The sequence below is a fragment of the Apteryx mantelli genome, chromosome Z (genome assembly GCF_036417845.1).
Source record: "Apteryx mantelli isolate bAptMan1 chromosome Z, bAptMan1.hap1, whole genome shotgun sequence".
NCBI classification, from domain to species: Eukaryota; Metazoa; Chordata; class Aves; order Apterygiformes; family Apterygidae; genus Apteryx; species Apteryx mantelli.
Genome location: NC_090020.1, coordinates 22,142,578 through 22,167,782, shown reverse-complemented (window position 1 = coordinate 22,167,782; position 25,205 = coordinate 22,142,578). Strand labels below are relative to the sequence as shown.

At 46.4% G+C, this 25,205-nt stretch overlaps 1 protein-coding gene across 8 annotated transcripts in view; it reads left to right on the top strand.

Moving 5' to 3' along the window:
• The first annotated feature begins 19,568 nt into the window (after positions 1-19,568).
• Positions 19,569-25,205, top strand: part of NFIB (nuclear factor I B) — a 175,253-nt gene continuing 169,616 nt past the window's right edge. For all 8 annotated transcript variants that reach the window (XR_010887029.1, XM_067316664.1, XM_067316663.1 and 5 more), the window contains exon 1: positions 19,569-19,917. Coding sequence is in view for 7 of the 8 variants with exons in the window: in XM_067316664.1 (XP_067172765.1) it covers positions 19,888-19,917 (30 nt within the window). In the remaining variant the exon portion in view is untranslated. The remainder of the gene's footprint in view (positions 19,918-25,205) is intronic.

The following is a 25,205-nucleotide window of genomic DNA, read 5'->3' as shown; positions in this document are numbered from 1 at the left end:
TTGCCCGCTTGGAAGGTCCGGTAGGAAATAGAAATTAGATTATTAATGTAATCAAACAAAAAAATCAGCCGGAGACACTCAGGGTGAACGGGTTTTGTTCTGAAGTGACAGTGATTTAAGCAAGCCCGGGGTCCAGGCAGAGGCTCAGAACGGGATTTGATGTGTTATTGGGAGCTTTAATCTAGTTTTATACCTTCCTCATGGCACATCAGAATGCTTTTGAACAACGTCGTAATAATACCAAACCGTATAGCGAAGTGTAATCCTGCTGTCCTATCCGTTCTGCCACTCGGAGGCAAAGTCTCATTTTCAGCCCAAAGGAAAGCTCCTTCCACACCTTCACATTTTTTACTTACCTGCAGGACAGGATCTCTAAGGATGTCAGAACTGATTTCACACTCATTCAGAGATTAGAGACTAAATACATCGGTGAGGAAAATGCTTAACAACACGACAATTAAACAATTCGCGTTATTGAGATTTTTGGTGCCATTTTAGAGACTTCGATATGCACACTGCGAAGAAAGCCTACCCCTAGGTTCTTTGCTTGCAGTCCGTACGAATAAAAAAAACAGTTTCTTAATCCTCCCAATCACCTTTCTGCAGGCAGGGAAAGCTTTCGCCCTTTCCCGTAAATGCGTCTCCAGCCAGCTACTACTTCCCTGTTCTTGTGAGTGGCGTGGGGTTTGTTTTTAGGTTTGATTGTTTAAAGCACAATGGAGATGTCAAATAAAAAATAACCCACTCGAGGCTAATTGAGCGGTGTTGTTCCCCGCGAGCTTTTGCGCAGTATCTGACCATCCGCAGAGCGCCGAGCTCCGCCGGGGTCTCTCGCCGGCTTTCCTGGCTGCCTTTGGGCACCGGGGCAGTTTGCAAGGTTCCCAGCTGCATGTTCCCCCCCACACACACATACACCCCCGTGCCCTGCCCCCCGGGGCGCCCTCTCGAGGGGGCCCCCAGGCCGCCCCGCCGCGCAGGTTGCGCCTGCGGCAGCGGGCGCGGGTCCGCCGGCCTCCCCCGCTCGGGCTGCTGCCGCGCCTGGCTTTGGGCACACCGCGTTTATTCATTTTATTTATTTACTTGTTTGTTCTACCTGGCGCTACAGCCCAGGTCTGACTGCCGCGAACGCTCCCCGCGGCCCGGGCGCTCGCACGGGCTCCGTCTGCCCCCGGCGCCCGCAGCTCCCCCGAGCCCCGCCGCGGTGGGGTGGCGGAGCCCCTCTCCCCCTTGCCCCGGAGACGAGAGGCTTTCCCTTCCCCACCGAGCACGCTGGGACCAGCCCTTGCGCTGTTACCTCGCTCTCGTCCACCGGGAGACGAAGGGGGGAGTCCCGCACCTCCTGCTGCCTCCCCCAGCCTCCCGCCAGCTCCCGTCTGCGGGATTTCTAGCTCTTTTCCCCTTCCGTCCTCCTGCTTGTCCGCCTGCCTGCCTCTTTTCTGCTTTCCCTGCCAGTGACTTAAGCCCAAGCCAAAGCAGGCACACGGAGAAGCACAGCCGTGGGCTCCAGGTCTATAAATACAGGCTCAGGGCGAGCTCCGAGAGGTTTGGAAGGGGAGCGAGGCAGGAGGCGGCGCAGGCGGCCGGCGAGCGGCGCGGGCGCGGAGGGAGCCCGCTGCTCCGCGCTGCCCGGCGCTAGTGCGGAGCCCGGCTCGTTTCCGCGTGTGTTTGCTAGGAATTTGCAGGCTGTTTTCGGGGGAAAGGCGGCGTCGGGAGGGGGTGCAATGCACTCACCGTTTCGTGTGTAAATACACGAATACTAGCAAGAAATATCAGCCGACCGATCAAGTCGACTTTTTGCAGCTGCTATTGCAAGTGGAAACTTTCCTAATACCGCAGTGCTTGAGCTGGTGAGGGTGGGAGGGGGGAGTCGTAGCTGGCGAAACCTAAGAGACTGCACATTTCCTTGTTTTCTCCGTGGTTTGTGTGTCTGTCCGTAAAGGAGAGAAAAACAAGCAGTCGGCTCTACAAAGCAGAGGTGGCGGCTCTACAAAGCAGAGGTGGCGGCACCCCTACCTGTTTTGTGTCATTGTCCTCGAAAGAGTATTGAGCAGGCACTCATAAGCGGGGCTGCAGTAAAAGTAACACAAGGATGTCAGAGAGGAAATGGCCAACACGTCTGCTGTATCCTGTATATACATTCATGTTAGCTGCTTTCTCCTCCATCCTACGCAGGCGATTGGTATCAGCTCTAAGGTAGCGCTCTGAGGGCGTCGAGCAATACCCAGCTGTTTTTGGAATAGCAACAACAACAACAGACTCGAGGAAATGTGCATGCAGTGGATGAAACAGGGAGAAGCCGACCCCTTCCCGGGGAGGCGGCTGGTATTTGGGAGACCTGTGGGTGTGAAGAGGAAGTGGAGCCAAAGCTAGGAAAGGCAGCCGGCCAGCGGAGAAAGCGGCTCTCGGCATGCCGCCCCTGGAAGTGCAAAGACAGACCAGCCAAGCTTGTCTGCAGCGCGAGAGGCCGCAGAGAGATGCTGCCGGGGGCGCCTGCCCGCTGCCCCCGCAGTCCCGGCCTCCCTGGCGCCGGTGTCCCCGGTCCCGGCCTCCTTGGCCTCCCCAGCAGCACAGGGCAAGGTTGGCCCAGGGGGATAAGTCTGCCCCTAGGAAAGCAAAATAATTTGGGACTGGCGTAAGAAACAGGGGGACCGCCACCAGGGTGCGAGGGACTAGGGGCTGGGAGGTAGAAGGAGGAGGAAGGAGTTAATGAGAAGGAGCAGCTCGACAGCGCAGCTTTGCAGGAGTCACTGGTTGCTTTGCATGCCAAGCGCCAGGCAGAGAGAGACAGAGAGATCCCCCCACTGCAGAGCTTTGTGGGCTGCAGGCTTTAGACGAGCTGTTTTCGGGACCCTCCTACACCTCGCACTGTTGCGGGAGGCAGCTTTATCGATCGCTGCTACAAAACAGGATGCTGGGGGGGGCTGGTCCCCGACGCGGACCTGCTTGTTGCCCTGCGGGGCCCCAGGCTGCCCTCCCCAAGGAGGAAGAGCCGACCCCAGTTTGCCGGGGCACAATCCTGCCTGGCCCCTGCCGGGGGCTTTCAAGTTTGTGGTTGTTGGGGGACAGCGAGAGTTGTTCCCGAGGATCGTTTTGGGGCTGGGGGAGGAGTAAGGAGAAATAAATAACATTTTTACTTTCTCTTGAAAAATTCACCAGTGGTTGCTGCCTAATGAAATGACAGCACCATGCAGTTTTCATGGCATCACGGTAGCCATCCCCCAAAACGCGTCTCTGGAATAACTCTTGCCACACTTCTCATCTCACACGTAACACTTGGAGCACAGGCTGCCCCCAACACGCACACACCCCGGCCACCACAGCTTTACTGATGACAGATTTCTAGTAACTGCAGAGTTATTTCCAGGGGATTGATGGCATCGCTGGCAATTGCAGCCTGCCAGGCTGCCCCAGGAGTGAGCCAGGAGCTGGGGCGGGGAGGCCCGCAGGCGCCCGGGGCCGAGCACGGCAGGGCAGGGGGCACAGGCCACCTGCCACCCCTCGGCCGGGGTAATTCAGCCAGCAGCTCCGGGGAGGGAGCCCGGCCCCTCTGCAAGCTGTGTGGGCCCGGCTGGGGCAGCGAGGGCTTAGCCCGAGGTCTGCACCCACCACCCAAGCTGCCAGCCCTCCAGGAGCAGCTTGCAGCCGGGGCTCGGTCTATTTAAAGCCTCCGCTGCTGCTGCAGATTCTGAGCAGCGTGTGCCAATCCCCTCGGCTTGGCAACATTATTTTTGGCTGCGGCTCCCTCCCGCAGTGTAGGAAATACAATAAAATTAAAACAAACAGAAAAAAAAAAGAGACAAAAAGGCCAAGCGAGTGCACCTCGCAGGGGAAGGAGGGCAGCCCACGGGTGGCAGGCACTGGCCCCACCACACCAGTCTGTGGTCTCCTCTTGTCCAGCTGCGGTGGCCTGCGTGGGGTCACCTTGGCCACTGCAGAGCGGCAGGTGGCAGGAGAGGCGAGGTGGCCGCCACAAAGTCTTCCCTGCTGCCGCCCCTCCTGGGGTGGCGTTGGCCCTAGGATACAGTCCTCTGTGTGGGCATTGCTCGCTTAGGCATGACACTGCTGTGATTTGGCTTTAGTCTTCACCCTCTCATCAGGGAGGGGTATGAGGACATACTGCAGTTTTGATGGTGCAGATGAAGCGTGAATTTTTAGTCAGCCATTATGTTATCATAGCTTGCCTTTGGAAAAGGAGTAATAATGAAAAAAGATATTTAAACACATCCTTTTTATGAATCAAGGCCACAAGAACTGTAGGCACAATGCAGAGCAGAAACAAAGAAGCCAGCTCTTTCCCAGAAAACTCTGACAGTCGAAACTTCACAGAAAACATGAGAGGATGCGCTTTATGGAAGGAAAGTAAATCCATTAGGAAAAAAAGAAACCCCTTTCACTGACATGAAAAAAAACGACATACTTTTAGAAAGGGAAAACACTGCTTGCTTGTATTTTTTCCTTTAGTCTACCAATCTGCATTTCCATCTGTATACAGAGAGCACAAACAAATGCTTATAGGCAAAATATTTGTGTTATTCTTCACTGAACAATAGGTACTACTTCTACTTATGGCCTATATGTCCTTTTTGCCACTACCTTCAGCGAGGCCTGTATATTACTTTCCTTCACATACTGGAGATTCTCACAGTACTTTCTCCATGCCCTTATATACCTTCCTGCCACTTCATCTCCTCCTACTTCCAATGCATTTTCCTGTCTTTGGCTCAGTAAGGAGCAGAAGAAGGACAGAGAGGGCTAATGATAAAGACGATGGCGGGGGGGGGGGGGGGAGGGGGGAGATAAAGAAACAGGTGGAATTTGCTTTGCTTTGTTTTTGCGTTATCAGTCTGCACCACTCTTTCGACAAGGCTTGCCTTGTCCCAGCCTGACAGAGCCGTTCCTGGCCTGGCGCGACCTCCTGCTGCTGGCAGTCACGTCTTCCCCTGACTTTCCCTACTTCCTCTACTCAAGAGCTGAGTGCTGCCCTGCTCTGTCACTTGCTTGTATTAATACATACCACACTACAGTATGTATCGCTCCATTAATCACTTGGGTTGGTTAACCAAAAGGTTAATAGTCTTACCTTACTATCTTGAGTGCATGTGTCTCTATACTCAGAGTAATCAAAGAACTACAGGCTATGATTAAGCTACAGAGCAGCTCCATTATGACCTTGCTTTCCGTTTGTTCAAAGCTTTCTGAAAATGTCACCTTTGGAGCTGAAATTTCCTGTGTCTAGTAAAAACTCTTAACATTCCAGGAAGTCATCCCTGAGCACAAAAAGCAGCCGTCCAGAGAATTCAGTTTATGTTACGAGCTCAAAGCAAGACTTATGTTTTAGTTTAAATGCTTTCAAATAAAATTTCTTGCTCCAAACTTACAAGTCCTTGAGAGATAGGGCTGCTTGTTCAGCTGCTGGCACAGGTGGGGTATGGGTTTCATTTTAAAGAGAGGCTCACTTTGTGGAGCGGCTGCTGCTAACACCCAGAACCTTGTGTCCCGCTTTAGCAGCTCTTCAGAGCCACTCAATTCCCAGCCCTGTTTTGTTCCACTCTTTTTCCTAGTCACACCTTTCTATGCAACAGAAATTGCCTGCAGTCACCTGTGGTAGTTCTCCTGTCATGCAGCTCACCCCATTTCTACAGTGTTCATCTCACCTCTGATGTGCTGCTGCCGCTAACCAGCTCTTGGCCACAAGCAGCTCATCAAAGGGTCTGGTTACCCCCTGACATGAGCATGGCTTAGAGTTTCATTTTGGCAGGTGCAAGCAAAATCAACACTGACATTAAGGCACATTCAGAGATGGAGATGAGAAAGACTGCTATTTTTTCAGGGAATGCTATTATAAATTCAGTGAAAAACTGCAATTCAGCAAAATATGACAACAGCATACCTTGCTCCACATCTATATGGCCATGACTATGATGAGCTTGAAGTGTCCTTGTCACTGCCTCAAATATCTCTCTAATGTTGATCTAAAGTGTTGTTTTTTTTTTAAATAAAACTAGGACTATTGGTTTAACCAGTACGACTTCCTGTTTTGGTAGACAGTGTTCCCTGTAGCATTTACACCAGTATGCCAGTATAGGGTGATACTCTCAAAACATTGTCTCAGACAGGATTATAGCTCACCGAGCTTGTGTGAAGTAAAAAGCCCACCCAGAACTAAGGAATCTGGCTTCCCTGATGTTATCCATTCACAACCTCGCATCCTTGGGGGGAAGGGCAGAATAAATTTGGCATTCTGCAAAGCTGTACATTTTACCTTAGTCTCCTGTCAAGGGCTGCTTAAATTCTCTCCCTCTCCCACTCAGGATATAAGCACTTGCTTTTAACATCTGCAGTTTAATACATTAACAATGAATGAGCTTCTTGGGCAAAACAAACTTGCAGCAGCTCACCAACCCTCCCTCTACCATCGTGTGCTCTTCATTTGGCTGCTGATGTAGTGATAGGTGGAGCTTTTTAAGCCTGAGAAAGTTACTCATCTTCTCATCGGTAATCTCTCCTTATTAATATTCTTGAAATTAATTTTTTCCCAATCCATTTCCCTTAACTTCTCTTTCTAGTCAGTTAAGAAACTAATCTGAAATCCCTCCCGTAATGCATCTATGGACTGGGAACCTGGTTGCTATCAGACTCTGGACTGGCCAAAATTCAGGGATGGAGAAGAGGTGATAAAAGGTCCGTGGTCTTGCCATGTCATGGAAAATGAAAGGCAGATTCTCTTCTTTCTTTCAATGGAGGATAAATTATATGCTCTTTATTTTTCCTGGAGGAACATTCCTCCTTTTAGACCAGGTCGATAAGCAAAGCAGAATCAACAGGACAAAAGTAATGGGCTCATAGATGCATGAAGTACTCATCAATTCTAGAAAGAATTTGGATGAATGTTTAAGGCAGTGAAGCAGGGGAAAAAAATGACAATGAAAAAGCAAGCTATGGAAAAGGATGAAGCCAACATGGCTTTTCTTTGGAAAAGTGGCCATATAGCAGAGCCAGAGGAGGATGCAGTAAGGGAGAGCAGCAAAAGGACCTGGGTAAGTGGCTGGTCACTCTTGTGGCTTCCCAGGCAGGGCTCCCACCTCCTGATGCATAACCACCTCCAGTACTTTACTGGAGCCTTTCCTCGCATGCTGTCTTCCCGTGCAGCCCGTGCAATCTCCAGAGAGTACAAGGTTTCAGTTATTCTGTACTGGAAGTAGGTGCTTCTCCCCATTCACTCTATTCCAACACAGTGCACAGATGTGGGGTCAAAAAGAAACAGTAACCTTCAGAAATCCTGCTCCACCACCAGTGTGACTGTATGACTTATTGGCACTTTCTGGCATTTTTTTACATTAACCTTTTTAATGTAAATGGAGACATTGTGCAGGATGTTGCAAAACACAGGAGCAGGAATGACAGTGGCCCCACTTTTATCCAAAAATAGTTTGGGAAGCAGGACTGTCGTTCCTTCAGCCTGCTGAGTTCACACTTTACCTCCATGCTCCAGCTGAGAGTGTGTAATGAAGTCTTCTGCCTGTTCAGTGATTTCAGCATGAGGAGGGCAAGAGGGTTTCTTAAAATGACACACATACCTTGCCAACATCGGTACACTTGAGAGAGAGTAAGGTCCCTGCTGTTCAAACTGGTAAACATCAGCTCTGAAACATCATGCTGGTACATTTTTCTGCTTCGTGGCTGATGGAAGCCCATGTTCCAGGCTGAGATAACTAGGTTTTCTCTGTGTTAGGTAAACTACATCTCTGCAGTATTAACAATGGTTGCAGAGCATTTGTGAAGCCCATTCTCTCAAACCTCAGCTATTATTTTAGGCACATTAGCAAGGGGAATACAAGCATCAATCACATAAAAAATCTATTACTGTAAGATCTTCAGCTGTCTTGCTGACACCAAAAAGAAACAAACCTGAAGATGTCCGGTGGAAAAAGCCATCAGGTGGCAAAATTATCGTCCTTGGACAAGAATGTGTACCCTCATGGGTGGATCTTAGAGATGGGGGTCAGGAAAAAGTCTGTGCTCAAGCTTCATGCAGATTTGCTTTTTCATGAAGAAATGCTGAATACCGCAGACCACATGCTGAGTTGATAGCCTCCCTTTGCACACGCTGTCATGCAGGTGCCTATAAAGAGCACAGAGTGACTGCAGTGTGCAATAAACAGGTGTCTCCAGTCCACCATATCAGTGCCCAGCAGCAGAAATAACCCGGGACAGAGAGGCTCTTCCCTGACCACTTCGAGACGTAGTCTTGAACTGACAAAGCGCTAACAACCTTGGAATATGTGCTCGGAAATCTCAGCACCGGACCTATCCTAGGGCCAAATCCGATCACCCATGCAATTGCAACATATCTCAAGAGCCTGTTACACAAGTATGGGCTATATGCAGCTCTTCAGTTGCACATTCACAGGTGGATTTGGCCAGCGCAGGTAAGCATGCTTGTGTCCAGAGCAAGAAATATTCTGCCACGTCAGCATGGGTGCTGTAGGACCCGTGCCAGAAGCAGTTGGGTATGGAAAGTTCAGTGGGAAGAGACCCCTAAATGGAGCAGGAAGGAGACTTGGATCTGGTAGACTGATTTGCAAAAAATAGGGATCCAAAATAATTGTCCTCTAAGGGCTTGCCCTGGCTCCATTTCATAATGTTCTGCAATTTCTAAACTTAAAAAAAAAAAAAGATCTGCTACAAAAATACAGCTGCTACAAAGTCAGTTAATGTGCTGCTGGTCTGTTCACACAGCTTAGCAGAAAATGCTGCAAGGCAAAAGTAACAGCAAAGATGTGCACCCCTTCCCTTCCTGTTCACCTTAACGAGGTGTGAACTCAGAAGGCTCTGTATGCCATTTAAATGCTACCATTAAGATTGATTTTTTTTTCTTTTTCTATTAAAAACAATGATGTTACAGTTCCTAAGCAATCCTGTATATGGAGTGAGGCAAACATTTGGGGGAAGAAATGCTACTTTTCCGTGTTATTAAGGACAGCTGAAGGCAGACTATTGCACGGAACATACAGGAAATTTTCTATCATCTTTTGAGTGCTTCACTTTGCAATCTCTTAATCTTTAAAATGGCCTGGTGATGATGTGGTGGTGTGGTGCTGGTGTGACGGTGCATTTTGTTAGAGGAACAGGATTAAATAAAGAAAAATACATAATGTGTGACCATTAACTATGCAGAAATAGGTGCTGGGCAATGAGATTCTCCAGCTGTATTCCTGGACACAGAAAGGGAGACTTGCTGCTTACTAAAACTGAATGTTCCCTATTGCCTCTCAGACACAGTGTAAGTTACTGGGTGAAACCTAGATTACTGCATTATCCAGAGCGAAAAATCTGGTCTGCAGCAATCAGTAACAACTTTGCACTGATTGCTGAAAGCTCAGGATTTTAGGAATAATTTTATGGGATTCCATAAAACATGAATTTCATGAATTCTCCCTTATGTAGTATGTAAGAGTGGGGCTGGAATGAATGACACTTGTCTCGCCCTTCGAGAGCAGGAATCCCAGGTTTGCCTGGAAGTACAGGGAATTATTCATACCAGTCTTTGGAAGCTTCCTGACTGGAATGCCAGATCTCTTTGCCCAGTGCATTTTACCTAGACCGCAGAGTATCTGCCTGGGGGGAGAAGCAGAAGAATACATTTTGCCTGTGCCAAGCTCAGAGTTATAATTCTATCTAGTTGCTAGGAAACTATGCAGGAGGCTCAGTGGGGCCAGGGAGCATATAAAGAGCAGCATGGCAAAAGTATGAACTTTCAGAAATAATGAGCAAGTGTCGTGCACATGTGCAAATTGTGAATTTTCCGTGGCTTATTACTCAGATGAACCTGAATGAATTGTTGTCGGAACAGCAAACAGCACCTTTTTAACTGCAAAATTCTTTCCATGAAAAATTTGAAGTCCCGACTTGAAAGCTGGTGAGGTTAAAGTAGTTTTTCTAAATTTGCAATATGACCTATGTAGTCAAAACTACCTGATTTTCTTCAATGCCTTGTTATGCATGAGGACTGCAGTACCTCTCATGCACACAGCTGAACTGCATTGAGAGCATGCCTATTGTGTAGTCACTAAATATGATCATTTATTTGGTTTATGCTGCGACTGTGCTACTCACAGACTTTACTGTTGGACCATCCTTGCCAGATACTCTTTTACTCATATTATTTCTCTGTCCTGTTGGTAGTGAGGAAACCTCAAGAATATAAGCAGAGTTTTTAATAAAGTAAATTCCCTGGGCAGCTTTGAACATAAGTCTTGAAAACTGTGATCTTACTTATTAATTCTGTTATAAAGATGTCAAATAATTCTTCAGATGTTACTTATTTTAGCAGAAATTCTGCACGTGAGTATTTTTCTGCCCAAATTGGTTTCTACTCATATCCAGATAGATAACTGAATATGTAACAATAACCCATGGAGGAAAACTGCATTTTTACACTCTTATCATATTTCAGCAATTATGAACATTAAAAAATAAGAAGTAGGAGGAATATTTACAAATGTTTAACCTCAGAAGACTGGAAAATCCAGAATCAGCAGAACTTGAGGTCAGCCTCTTGTGAAATAGTGAGCCTTTGATTATATTTACGGAAAAAGAAAGCCATAATCAAGACACATTAGAGCTATAACATTGAGAAATCAAAGGCAAGAGAAATAGTATATAACACAATTCTAGAGTTTAAAAATAAAAATAAGTTGAAGAAAGATACATCTGACAAACAATCTAGTTTTAATCTAAATTGAGTAATTATTACTGCTTTAAGCGATGAGATTTTTCTCATTTGATAAAGAGTTCCCACCAGTTTGTTAGATCCATTACAGAGTTAGGCTTAGTCCCTATGTCCCTATACAGGCTCAGAAAAAAACAAACAAACAAAAAAACCAAACCCAAACAGCTGCTGCGAGTAATGTGCCTGTCTATTAGAAGTTGAATTTTTGGCAGCAATCACAACAACAACAACAAAATTAAACCTAAGGAACAACAAGCAGTCTGGAACTCTATCATGAAAAATCCCTACAGTTCTTGTAATAAACCCTGGTAAATATTGATGACCAGTGCAAACGTTAGCAGTCTGTGACTCTTTGACTCTAGGCCTGAATGCTATTAAAAAAAAAAATATCAACACTCACAGATTCCCTTTGGCATGGAAAAAAGTCTGCTCTCCACTCGACTGACTGGCTGTCATAAAGTTTACAAAATGTATGCTACATATAGCATGAACAATTGCTTCTCCCATTTACAGAAAAGAAAACATCCTTAATTTCATTTTTTTTAGGTTTGACGACTTCATAAAATAATCAGAAAACTAAAGAGAAAAAACCTCCACATTGTTCTTAAGACTGCAAGCTTATGTTTTTTATTTTTTTTCTATTTCATGGCAATTTGTGTTTCATTTTAAGAGTAGAATATATTTTTAGTAGCTTAGAATGTTTTTCTTGACTCAGACAAAAGAAAATTGACTTCCTGAGAGACCCCCATGTTCCCAGCAATGGTCTCCAGGCAATTACGAAGATTCTTTAGAATCTGGGCTGAGTAAACATTTTTTAACAGGAAGGAATATATATGCTATTTAACTAATTAAAGCGCTTTGCACTCTTTTGTCTCATGCAATTTTATTTATTTCATTGCAAGCGCCCTATTCCGTAGGAAGTCTTATATATGAAATCCTTCCTCTGTGAGGTGCCTTACTGGGTTTTGGTTTGAACAGTCCCTCTGAAGTTAATCCTTCAGGGAGCGGTATGATGTGGTAGTTTATAAAAGGCATCTGAAACCATGATATTATATAACTAGCCTGTAAAAGTATCTTATAAAAATATGTGTGAAGAAATGTACTCAAGTGTGGTCCGCAAGGGCTAAACTATTTTGGAATCTGATTTATTTAAAAATTGCTAAAGCAATTGCGAGGGACTTAACCGTTCCTGTTCCGTTATTCCCCTCTGCATTGTCATCTGCTCAGAGCACTGTCGGTGGCAAAGAGGGGACCGCTTTGGGTGCGAGGACGGCGCCGACACCTTCCGTCCCGCTGAGAGGAGCGGGGAATTGGATCTGAGCGCCCTCAGGAGAAACTGGAGTAAATCAAGCAGCGGAGCTGAAACGTGTACGTGTCCCTCTTAGTCTCCGGCGATTTCTTGCATTTTCTGGAAATGCTCAAGAATCGGGACTGTGCCTAAAACCGGACTCGCTGACGGAAAAGCTACCCGAGGCAAGCCGGCCGCTGCTGCCCTGGGCGGGCACCGCGCACGCAGGTGCCCACGCCGCGGCGGCGCGGCGCAGCGCGGCCCTGGCCGCCGGCCCGCGCGCAGGCAGCACGCCCCGCCCCGCCCCGCCCCGCCCCGCCGCCGCCCATTGGCTGCCGCGCGGCGAATATGCAAATGCAGCGGCGCGGCCCCGCTGCGTGCGGCAGCCGCCAGGCGGAAGCGGAGAGCCGCGCTGCCCGGCGGCGGCGGCCGAGCGGCGCGGGACGGGGCCCGGTGCTGCAGCGCCGCTCGCTCCGCAGCGCGCCCGCGGCGGGGGGGAGCGGCGCGCAGAGGCCAGTCCGGCCCCCGAAAGAAAAAAAAAAGAATAAAAAAAATATATACACACACACACGCACATTTATATAAAAATAAAAAAAAGAAAGAAAAAAAGGGCCTCAGCCTCTCCCGGACCGCCTGCTGAAGTCGGCCACCGAAACCTGCTCCCCAGCCTGGCAGCTCCGAGAGGAAGGAAGCTCGGAGGAGGGGGGCTGCCCGCTGCCCCCCAGGCCGTAACTCCACCGCCTTTTCCCTTTAGCTCCGGCCAAGAATTTTCTTCCCGTTCGGTGCCACAAAAAAAAAAAAAAAAAAAAAAAAAAAAGACCGCCGCAACAGCAACAACGAAAAAGCAAAACCAAACAAAACCGAAACAAAGCCAACGGCCAGCCTGCGCAAGTAATACTAATATTTTTTTTCCTCAAAAAACAAAACAAAAGACAGAAGGCCACTTCTGAAAATCCAAACAAAACACAAACAAACCATTCCGAGCCCTTGAGAAAAGAGTAGCTTTGTTACCTGGGAATGTGAAGCCAACGGCCCAGAGGTGTGTGTTACGGATTTCAGGATCCCTTTTATTGAATGCAATACAGTGCAATGGTATGTGGTGTTGAAAAAATTTTTTTTTAAACTTGCTTGGCTCTTGTTTTTTTTTCTTCCTCCAGGCTGAGATTGTGTCTCTGTGGTTTCAAAAGTGGATGTTATACCCCCTTCTTAAATGCTGATATCACTTCTGTTTTACAGGATGAGATATAAGTGGTGGATTGTTTATATTTTGCTTTTTTGGCAGCTTTTGTATATGGGTCACACTTTTATGCCAGGAATCAGTTGATGGGAGTTTGCGTCCAAAAGTGCTGAACTTGGCACATTTCCTGCTTCAACTTTCTCCCCCTCCCCCTTCTTCTCTGGCAGGCAACTATCAGTTAAATGCTGGAAAGGATTAATGCAAATGCTACTTTATTTGTACCTTGCAGACAGTTATTTTTCCTTCTTTCTTGTTGCTGTGAAGGTTGTTTCTTCACTCCCTTTTTAGTATACTGTTTTCTCTCTGGCCGTCTTGGTGGTTTTCATAGTTAATGGACTGCACTGTTAATGTATGATGTTGGGGAAATGGCATTATTGTTGTGGATGGTCTGCTAGATGAATTGTCTCCGGAGGCTTGTGTTACTCTCTTTCATGCTATATTGCAGGGTGCAGTGTTGGGGTGGCATTTCTGGCTTGTTTTTTAAAGTTAATTTTGAGGGTTTCTTGTTGTTCCTTTTTGTCTTTTTTTTTCCTTCATTGCTGTTTTGTTGTGGGACCTGTGTGTGTATTTTAATTCATTCCTTTCTCCTGCGTGTCTGTGTGTATGTGTGTGTGTGTCTGTCTGCTTTCCCTCTTGTCTTCTCCTCGCCTGTGTGTCTGGGCCACATTTTAATGCACAATATCCCATCCATTAAGTTGTGGTTGAATGCGGAGTGTGTGAGGACTTGGCAGCTCTCAGGTTGAAGGGGGCGGGGAAGCCAGTTTTGACTTTGACACAAGATGCCGATGTGGCGTGATCTGCATTATTATTAGGGCTGCAAACATGGCCATCTTCTCCTCCCGCTGCTGGAAAGCGCTGCCATTGAACTTGAGACGGGACAGACAAGATCTCCAACTTTTTTTTTTTTAAAGTACAGTAGCTGGCAGGGAGAAGGCGCCAAAATACACAAGATTAACTCTAACTTTCTTTGAAGAGATCTTCAGCCACAACCCGTATGACTTTAACTGAATCACGAGGAAAAAAGCTAACTTTTTAATTCTGATTTGTGCAGACGTTTAAATCCAGATTAAAAATACCCCACAACATTGTAAAATTATAAGTAAATTGTCAGAAAGGAGGCAGCTGAAATTGGGTTATTGTTGTTGTTATTGTTGTTGTTTTTGTCCGGGGCATTTAAGATCAGTTCCTGTGAGTTTTGGAGGAATGTACTATATTGGGGTGAAGGGGGTTCCTTCCGCGACCCGCAGTGAGGATGAAAACTGCAGAGCTCTGTAACCCAAAACGCTGTGGTTTACGGTTTTACATCTGAGGTTTGATGTTTTCATTTGCTGGTCTGGGAGCTGTGGAGAGCTCGAGTATTATAGCCCCCATCAAACCGTATGTGGACAGGGGTCAAGCACACACGCCCTTTCTGTGTAGGTGTTTGTGTATGTAGAGACAGTAGTGTTTCTTTCCTTCTGATCATATATATACACACTTTGTATGTAGAGTGTCTGTTTCTTCTGATCATTTAGGAAAAAAATCCCCAAGTGCTAGTAAATATTATGATACTTATAATATTTAGGTGTGATACTACACTGACTCAGAAGTTTTAGTGATTGCCGTTCACATTTTAAAAGAATCATAAATACCTTACGGTTCAGCTGCAATATGAAATGGACTGAGACCTCATAAACCAATACATTGTCAGTTTGCTTATTTAGCTAGTTATGTTTATCCCCTGAATGTTTTCTACCCAACTTGTGTGCGTGTGTGTGTGTGTGTGTGTGTGTGTATGTAAGTATAAATTTTATATATATATATATATATATATATATGCACACACAATACTCCGGTACCTAATAAAACTGGCCAAGACTAGGATTATATCACGCACATCCAAAACTTTGCTCTGTAGTTTAATGTGATGACACAAGAAATCTTGCAAGACACAAAGACTAGTCATTCACACAGAATTAGATAACACTATGATAACATAATAAGGTTTGGGTTATTTGTGATACACGGTTGACATATAAACTATCTATACTTCATTCATGCTATGCAGTATTTATGTGTGTATGTAAGTATTTGTATAGCTAACAGGCATGTTTGTGAACTGCATTTTCTAACTGCGGATATAACTGAAAAGTTAATGGTATTGTGATTAGGCTTAGATATATAAAGCACTCTGAAGCTTTTCTTTTGGATCACAGAGGCCTCTTAAGTACAAATTTGGGGGCTGGACGAATCGTCCTTGGATATTTATTCTTTTATATTAAATGGACTATGCCTGAATCAAATGTTTCTAATTTTCACAAAGAGACTATTGGAATATTCATGAAAATTTGGTTTCTTAGAAGTTCAATATGCGTGTGTTTAGATAGTCAGCCAGTCTGCCAGCTTGTGTCCTGAGAGAATCTTAGGTTGCGCACGTCAGCATCAGCAATGCCTTTCTCTCTGATTTTCGAGGTATAGTAACAGTCTTAAGCTCCTAAACTGAAATTCTGCTTTGGGAAGGATTTAGGTAGCCTAACTGGCCTTTCCACTTTTTAACATTATTATCTTTGAAATCTAAGGGCAGTGCCACTTTGCAGCATGTGGCAGAGTTTGTGAGTGTTGTTTGAGGGAGGGAGGAGAAACTGGGCTTTTGATGCAAGTGCAGTGGCACCAGCATCTGCACTGCTGGTGGGAAAACTGCACTGGGGGAACTGGGTGGGGGGAAAACGGGGAGCCTCCTCTCTGTCCCGTGGTGTCAAAAAGCCTTTCTGGGTTTTCTTTCCCGCGCTGGCTCAAGTCCTGCAGTGGGGGCTCGATGCCTCTGTGCTGGGCACCCCAGCAGGGTGGGAGGCTATGGGGGGGTGAAGGGGGCAGACCCCTCTGGAGACTGCACTTTTTCAGGGATGGCATTTTACAGACAGCTTCGGCATTTGCAGCTTATTGATGTGAAAGGTGCCTTTTGTTCCTGGGTTGCCTCTGGACGTGCATATTTGGTGTACCAAGTTTTCCAGCGCCTGAGTGTGCATGCCCAGCTGTGCGCTACCGGCACTCCCGCCTGCCGCTGGCCGGGTGGGCTCCCCCAGGTCGTCCCAGTCAGTCCCTGTGCACAGCTCCTAGTGCTGCTCAGTGGGAAGGTCGGATGGTGGGCTTTTATTTTCTTAATTGTCTGCACTGAAATGATATCTGAACTTTCAGATGTCACGTGGAGGTTGGCATAGCCCTGGCAGTGAGAGCAAAAAGCAACTGTACACCAGTTTCAAGGATAGAGAACGTGCAACAGTAGCAGTGCTTTTAGTGCGGGGGGTGAGAGAAAAGGATTTTTAGGGGGATGGGAGTTAATGAGAGCCAGGACGTGGAAGCAGTTGAACTACTTTCCCACAGGGTCTCTCTGCATGCGAGGGCCCAGCCACTGGGGCTGCTGTCGTTGCTGCATTAGTACCGTGTGTCTCTGAAGTATGTGCTAACCTGGTTCTCACATGTCTATTTGTGAAGCTCAGCAAGGATCCAGAGGAGAGTCGCTCTCTTTTGTTATTTTCGCAGAGTGCATGGCTCTGTTTTTGAGAGAACCCACCTAGGATGAGGCCTCCCTCCTATGCAAGGTCCTGAGGCTAAGCCGCAGGAGCAAAGCTGAACCGTGCCATTGCCTTCCTGGTGCCCGCTTCAGCTTGCCCTTGCTGGTGCCCTCAGAGCCTGTGGGGACAAACCGGGGACAAATCCGCAGCAACCTGTGCCATGCCCACCTTGCCTGCTAGGTGGTGGTCAGGAGAAGGTGGGCCTTGAGAGGAGAGGGATGCGGGAGCTCCTGGCCAGGCTTTCCCCTGGGATGCCTTCACACCAGGGGCCTGCTCAATCCCGGCCTGCCGACTGGCTTTGGGGAGGGCCTGGCCTTGCCGTGACCGCTGGCTGTGCTGCTCCGGTGGGGCACCGGCATGTGCGCTGGGGCCGGCTCAGCCCCCCTGGTCCCCTCTGCATGGGGAAGCAACCCCCCCTCAGCTGGCTGCTGTGCGGATGCAAACCTGCTCTCAGCCCGCTCCTGCAGGGATGCAAACGGCCGTCGGCCGGACCCCGCTGCGGCGGGGGGCCCTGCCCATCCCCGGGCTGCAGGAAGCACCCAGCTCAGCATCTGCCCTCACCTTGCTCCCCTTCTCCAGTTTGCCTCTCCTCGCTCCAGGGGCATTGCCACACCGGTGTTGCTTTTGGCGCACAGATCTCTGGCCCAAAGGGGTCCCTTGGCCAGGACCTGGGAGGCAGCGGGGCCTTCTGCAAGCCCAGCAAGGGGAAGGGGCGACTCCCCAAATCTGCGCGGCTCACAGAGGCAGCCTTACTCGCTGTGGTGTTGGGGGCTTGCCCATCCTTGGGGGGCAGGGGCACGAGGGAGAAAGGGGATACAGAGAGGTTACTGCGGTTTTAAATCAGGTCCGCAATAATGGCTCGTTGTGTAAAGAGTTCAAGCGCTCGAAGAGGTGTGTTCAAGGACATCAATGCGTTTGTGCCAAGGGGAATGTCTTTTATGGTAAATTAACTCCAGTTAAATTGAATATTTATTCAAAGGGAAACTCCAGTATTTAAAGCTGGCGTTATCAGCTTTTTGCAGTGTCTGGGAAAGGGAGAAGATGATAGGATTTGGGGGGTATTCTGCACCCGATATGAAAATAAATGTGCTCACTGTGGTTAACCCCGAGTTTGCCTCATCCCTTCTTGCCTAAGCACGTGCTCTGAACTTGTTACTTTCCAATGCGGTTTGTAGAAAGGAGAATCCGTGGCTGTTGCTAAACCCTGCGGATCCGAGCCAGCTCTGCCGGTGCAGCCCGATGCCGGGGCGAGGGGATGCGGTGCGGGCTCCTGCAAGGGTTAACGCGTTGGGCTCTTGCTGTTTCCTTTGACATTACCTGTCTTGTAGGGGCTTTCTCCTCCCCCGCCCCTCCCCCGTGTTCTTTTGGTTTGTAAATTTATGGGAATTGCAGCTGGTAGACTTGGCAAGCTCCCCTCATTAAGAGCCCTCTCTGAAAATGGGCTGTGTTTGAGCATTTCCCTAATGAGGACAGGACGGGGTTAAAAAGTGACCATTTCATGGTTGACTTGAACCTGCCTACTTTTCTTGATGTGTCGTTGTGAAATGCCTGCCGCGGATTAAAAAAAAAAAAAAAAAAGGCTCCGCATGCGGAGGAAGCCCGTGGTCCCTCCCGGGCAGCGCCGGGGGCAGCGCCGGGGCCCGGGGGCAGCGCCGCGGCCGCCCCGCCGGGGCCGCCCCGCATGGGGCACCGGGCCCCCGCCGGCGCCGCGGCCCTTCTGGCGGGCGCGGAGAGAACTTTCCCTCTCCGCCTGCCCTTCCCTGCCTGCTTCCCTGCCTGCCCGCTGCGGAGAGACGCGTCCCCGGGCTCCGGCCCCCCCGGCCAAAGCCGCCCCGGGAGGCCGAAACCAGAGCCCGCTACCCGCCGCCGCCCGGGGGAGGGGGGAGCGGGGATGTGGGGCAGTCGGGGTGACAAAATCCTACCCCGAGAGGAGGGCACGGAGAAGAAACCTCATGCAGATGGCGATCCCCCCCCCGCTTCCTCCGGCCCCCCCCCCCTTCAACTTTCTCCCACCAGGAGAGAGGGAAGATGAGGGATGTTTGCAAAACGTGGTAGTTCCTTCTGCAGGGTTAGGTGGTGATTAATAAAGAGGGAGGGCAGGGGAGGGGGATCTGCTGGAAAAGGAATGTGTTTGCAGGAGGAGGAGGAGGAGTGTAAGCGATGATTGTGTAATTAAATAATTAAAAAAAAAATCCTTAAGTCTCATTTGGGGGGAGAGCTGGAACGGGGTCCGGAGGGTGTAACCGGTGAATTTTTCAACTTCCAAGTTTTGAACTGTGAGAGAGAGGGAGGGGGGAGAAGGCGCGCGAGCAAACAGGGAGGGAGAGAGAGGGAGAGATTTATCGTCTGAATTTTCAAGAGATCATTTTTATTATAGTGGGCGTTTGGAAAGCAGTCTCTTAACATTGCCCGCAGAGAGGGAGAGGAGAGAGAGGGCGGGAGGGAGGAGGGAGCGGATAGGCAGCGGGAGCAGGAGGCTGAGGCTGCCGCGAGAGGAGCCCGGAGATTGCGCGCTGCGGAGCATTTTCCACCCTTGGGGACGCACACTCTCGCTCCGGCTCGCTCCCGCACACATGGTCGCTGCCGTGCAAAGTTTCGCCTGCCATCACTCCGGGATTTTCCTCCTCTGCTCCGGGCTGTAACCTTGAACTTTTCGAGAGCGTGGTGACAGTGCCATAATAACCCACCACCAACTTCTTAAAAAAAATTAAAAAAAAAAGGCCAAACAAAAAATCCTCCCGCCCACCCCCCTCGAGTCCTCCCCCCCCTCATCTGCAAAACAACCAGCAGCAGCAGCAGCAGCAAAAGCAAGACTCCTGCGCCGCCGACTACAAGAGGGTTAAAAGTGTAGATTGGATTTCACCCCGGGAAATCTAGCACACGGAGTGAACTTGAATCTTTGGCTATTTAAGGAGGACTGGGGTTTGTTGTGAAGTTGTGGTGATCCAGGGCAGAGCCCCGTCCTGATTGATTTCATCTTCCTTGAGTCTCAGATGACTGTAAAATGAATAGATGAAATTATTCCTTTTTGAGGCTTTTCTTAGGGGCTCTCCGGGCAGCGTGTTCTCAAAGCGAAGTCATGATGTATTCTCCAATCTGTCTCACTCAGGTATAGACGCGTTTTTATTTATTTATTTATTTATATATTTATTTTCACATGATTTTTATTTTTATATGTGAGTTGTTAATGAGTCATTGCTAGTAGTTGTAACGGGTTAAAGCACAGTTGTAACTGCTTGTCAGAGCCAAACTCCTCTCGCAGAAGGGAACAGTAGAGAATAAACTGTACCAGGCCATTGTTTTGGGGAGATTCATTCAAAGTGTCACGCATAGACAAATACTGTTAATTGTTAGTGCATAAAAAGTCAAAGGTTAACAAAATGGAAATGAGCATAATTGCGCTAAAAAGCAGGTTTGAAAAGTATTGATTTGATTGGAATCAAGTGGTCTGCTGTCTTTTCAGCTCGCCGGTTTATTCAGACCCTAATAGGAGGGTCCAAATGGAAAAGTGTTATTTTTGACGAAAAGATGAGCGCTGTCGGGTGCAAAGTAATCTTGCGCTACGTTCGCTTAATAACGCACCGTCTGCCGGCAGCGAGGGCGACGGCAGCGGGGAAGACCGGGCTGCGGAGCATTTTCGTGTTCGGTTACGCGGGGACACGGCACCCCCTCCGCGGTTAAATCGCCGCGTGTGGCTGAGCGCGCACCACCGAAAGCAGGCGACAGGAGCCGGCCGCTGGTTACGCGGGCGCGGGCGGCTGCTCTGCAGCGCGGAGGAGGGCTGCCGCGGGGGAAGCCGCGGGGGAAGCCGCGAGGCGCCGGCAGCGCGGGGCCCCGCGCCGGGTCCCCCCTCCTGTCCCGTCCCCTGCCGTCCCCTCGGTCCCCTCCCCGAGCGGCGGCGCCGGGGCGCGGGCGGCGCAGGCGGCGGCCGCGGGCAGCCGCGCGGGGAGCGCGCCGGGCCGCGCGCGCGGCCGCCGAGATGGGCACCGGGGCGCCGCGCCTGCGGAGCCGGGGTAGTTTTCGGAAGCTTTTGTGGAAGTCTGTCTTAGGAGGATGTGATGTAAACTGATTAGGCGATAACTGCTTGCTTCCACATTGGTGCAACAAACAGCTAAAGAAGAGGAAAATGTGCGAAAGTATCGTCTAGTGCTGTACTGTCATTAAGCAACCAGTAATGCCCCGATAGTTCTCTAGCGAATAAATAAATACGATTTAAGCTATTCCACAATTGGAAAGCGGTGTAATGCAGAAGGACTGAAGTGTTCATAAATTGTGAATGAAGATGAAAACAATGATAAGGGTTATTCAGTGATTGGATACAGTCCTGTAGCTTTTTGGCTGACACATTTTTTATTGTTTATATTTTGTTTGGCATCTAAGTGTGATTGACTTAGATATGGATATTTTCAGCAAGTAAACGTGAACTTCAGTGGCGCAAAACTGGTAAAGAGTGCTACTGAAATATTTCTTATTCAAAAGAAAAAATAATATTATATGCAGGAAGCATTTTGTGTAACAGATACACGCATATGTTTACAGGTACACACACAGAAATTATTGCTTGCGGTTGATTCCACAGCTGGTGAAAATTAATTCTGAATAGGCTGTCCATTCTGTGAAATTATTGACAAGCAGTAAGACCTCTCTGCACAAGAATATATACCTAAGACTAAAACGTAAGAAAGTAGTTTTTACCTTGTAAATAGGCATATTTTCACTTCCACCTCTAATACACTGGATAGTTCATTTTGCTGTTTCCTGCTCTAATGACATTTTTCCTATGTGTTTGCTTTTTTGGACTTTTCCCCTCAAAGTTGTAATAGATATCGTGATTTTTACCGATCTATATTAAAATGCCATACTTAGGTGTATACAAAAACATAATACTGCACTTCTACAGCAATAAGTACAAGAAAGCAGTTTCTTGCTTTCGTGTGTTAATAACTTCTACATAATGTTTTCCGGTCATGGTGTATCATGTGCTATGTAGAAACAGCTCACATTGAGTGATACATACATAGAACACAATTACAGCAATTTGATTTTAATTTGGGAATCTTCTCCCTCTAGAATGAATAAGACATTTTTAGTCACTTTTCCTTTCCCTAAATTAAAAAAAAAAAAAAAGCTTACAGTGGAAATGAGAATTTATACTTTTTGTTATTTATTTATTTAACATAAAAGATTGATGAATCTTATTTTAAGTTGTGATTGAGTTAAAATAAAGTTCTCTCTATTGTTTTCTCCATCCGTAAGGCTATTTAGAGGCATGCTGATTGTGGTAGTATGTGCTCAGAACAAAATGTTTTGGTAAAAGTTCCAGACACAGCACACCTGTTTGGACCAAGCTCCTTGCTAAAGCAGCAGTTCAGTTTGCGCCGAGGCTGCATCGTAGCACCTTTTAGAAACAAGCCTAACCTCTAAAAGTATGGTTTTAAGACAAGCTTATTGTCATAACTGGAATGTTACCCATCACCATTCCAATAAAAGTTTGGTTAGGTGTAAAATATCTATAAAGAAGAATGAAGACTTAGCAAATGCAACTTAATTTTTTTTTGGTCCTTTTCTCTTCCTCCTCCATGTGCCCCTCTTTCACTGTTTTGGAATGAGTATAAACTCCATTTATCTCTCTTGCTGAGGCGTGATAGGATGCAGTTACCGCATGCCTTTAAGTGCTTGGTCTCTTGTGATATTTTTACCATGGTTTATTTTCATAATGTGGTGGTCCAGGAAACTCGAAATATGTTGTCATTTTCTTTTCTCGCTCAAATATATTGTTTCACTGTGCACAGAGAAACGCAGGGAAATTGAGTACATGAGGTTTTCTGTATAAAATTTCTAGACTTCTGCCTTATATATTTATTTTATGGTCCTCAGTTCAAACTTGGATGAATTGATAAAAAGTTTAGAAAAGTGGAAGGAAAGAGAAGGGCATTGTGTTTTTCCCTTTATCTATTCCGAAAAGAAAACCTGGCCTATCCGTCATCGTTATAACACAATTAGACTATTGGCATTTTTAAAATTTATTTACAAGCTATATACGTATTTCAAAGTAACTTGCATTTTAGTTTAAATTGTCAGTGCACATGGTTCATCTGAGCCATTTATTATGACATTTGAAAATCTTACCTCCATAAATTGCTTTATTGCAAGGGCAAGTATGGCACATGGGTAAGTGCCACATAAAAATCATTTTTCAGTATCGCCTATATGAATATTAAGGGAAGAAGAATCAAATTTAGTAGATGGCTTTTTAGGAGGTTTAGTAAAGAATGTGTGTGATTAATTGCAAATCTCCATTTAGGATCATTTTATGGGCACTTCTTCTTGTCAGGTAATGTTTCATTTGAAAGGAATCCAGATGCACAATGAATCTCTCAAAGATATCTGATAATATTGCTTTAGAACAGGACGTTCTTTGCTGTGCTTCTCCTTCACACTCTTCCAGATATATTTATAGCTTTAGAAGTTAATGATATTATGAAAGAAAAGCCTGAACACAGTGAAAAAAAAAAAGGTTTTTTTTCCCACTCTTTTAAAAGCAAAACATTCAACCGCTGGAGATCTGAATTTAAAAACTGGTGTTTCACTATATGAAATATTTATGCGTTTAAAATACTATTGGTTATTGTTGGTAATACTATGTGCAGTCACTAAAGGTAAAGTCATTCCAAAATAGTTGTCATGTTCTTATTAAAAAGGAAAACTAGATCTGTAGTATTCTAATAGCGCAGACTATTTCCATAGTAATTTTATTGCCATTTTAAGGTATAAATGCTGAAGTCTGTTTTAGATGTACGAGAAATTATATTGGGACAGAAAATCTTTTCTCCCAAAGCTTGTCAGCCCCCTGCTTCCCCCCACCCCCCACCCCTTTAGCTCCCAGCTGTTAGAGTTTCCAAAATCTGTAGTAAATCTGTTTTATTCAGTCTAAAATGAATTGGAAAGATTTAACACCGTGCAGTCTTTCTGCTTATGTTAAAAAAATATATATTAAAATGCTTTGATTAAGATGAGTTCTGTAGGTGAGAAAATAAACTTTCTGTAGTAGTTATAAATGAGGGGAAAAAAAGCATGGCATCAGAAAGCATATGAAGATAGGGAAGTCTTATCATGGGCTGTGGTTACTCAGAGCAGTATTGCCTTCCCACACAAAGAACAGATTGTGGTTTAACTCTTTCCACGGCCTGGTTTTATGTGCCAGTATGGTATCAGAATTGTTCAAACCTCTGCTGAAAACTACTAATCAGTTTAATTTTTGCCGTTGTGGCTTTTTGTTAAGCATCATACTGTAATGCAATCATTTAATGTCCTGAATTATGTTCCAATATTGTCTCTTCCTTTTTTTCTGTGAAAATAGCATGGCCATAGATAAACCGTTTGCAACTTTTCTGTTGTTTTCTATTTGATTTGAGGGTGGGTAGGGAAGAATGGTAACTAGATCTAGTAGGTTTTTAATATTCAGGAAATCTGGAAGTTTGTTTGAAATTTGAAGATTTAAATACTAAATTTTTGGCCTGAAGGCCAGTAAGCTTCCACAATGGCAGGCTGAACTATGTATAATTATGAGACCATTAGTTATACTTTCATCATTTTTACCTTAATGGAGTTAATCAGCCTACTGATTAAATATAATTCATTCTCTGTCTAGCAGCGTAGCTAAAATATTAGTTTGTTAATTGTGTTCTTGAATGTAATCATATAAAAAAGGTAAAGTCTTAGTTTGATTGCACTGTGTCACTCAGTACAATGACAATCTGCATAGTATTTAAAACCAAATATGTGTACACACCGAAAGAGAGATACCTCCCCTCAGGTCTCCCTTCCAAGCCAAAATATAGCAATGATGTTTGATAAGCAGATCATGCTGTTTTAAACAGCGGATTTGTTCACAGGAAGGAGGCATTACATTTTGAAAGGCCTATTCAGACATTAACATGGATGTGTAGGATGATACTTAAAGTAGATAAAATGAATTAATTTAATTGCTATAGGATGTACTTGTAGATGACAACTAAGCGTTACCTCCTTAATGCAATACGTACTGCTACTAGGCAGAAGATAAGAACTTGCAGGTGAAGCCAGATGACAGGAAGGAATATTTTAGAACTGTAAACAAATTGCATGGATTTCACAAAAGCAGTGTTTGACCAGTGGTGCACTCGTAATGTCACTCTGCCACAGCATGCAGAAACACAAAGAATGCAAAGTTTGTGCCAAGTTGCCATTTTTCATTGTACACCTCCGATTGATTTTTAAGGGGTTTAGAATAATTGCCACACTCATGTGATCAGTTAACAAATTAACCGACTCTGTGGGGCTTCAAATCCCATAGTGGAGCTGCCGGAAGAACATTAATGTAATTTTTGTTCTCAACTTCATAAACTCTTATTTCAC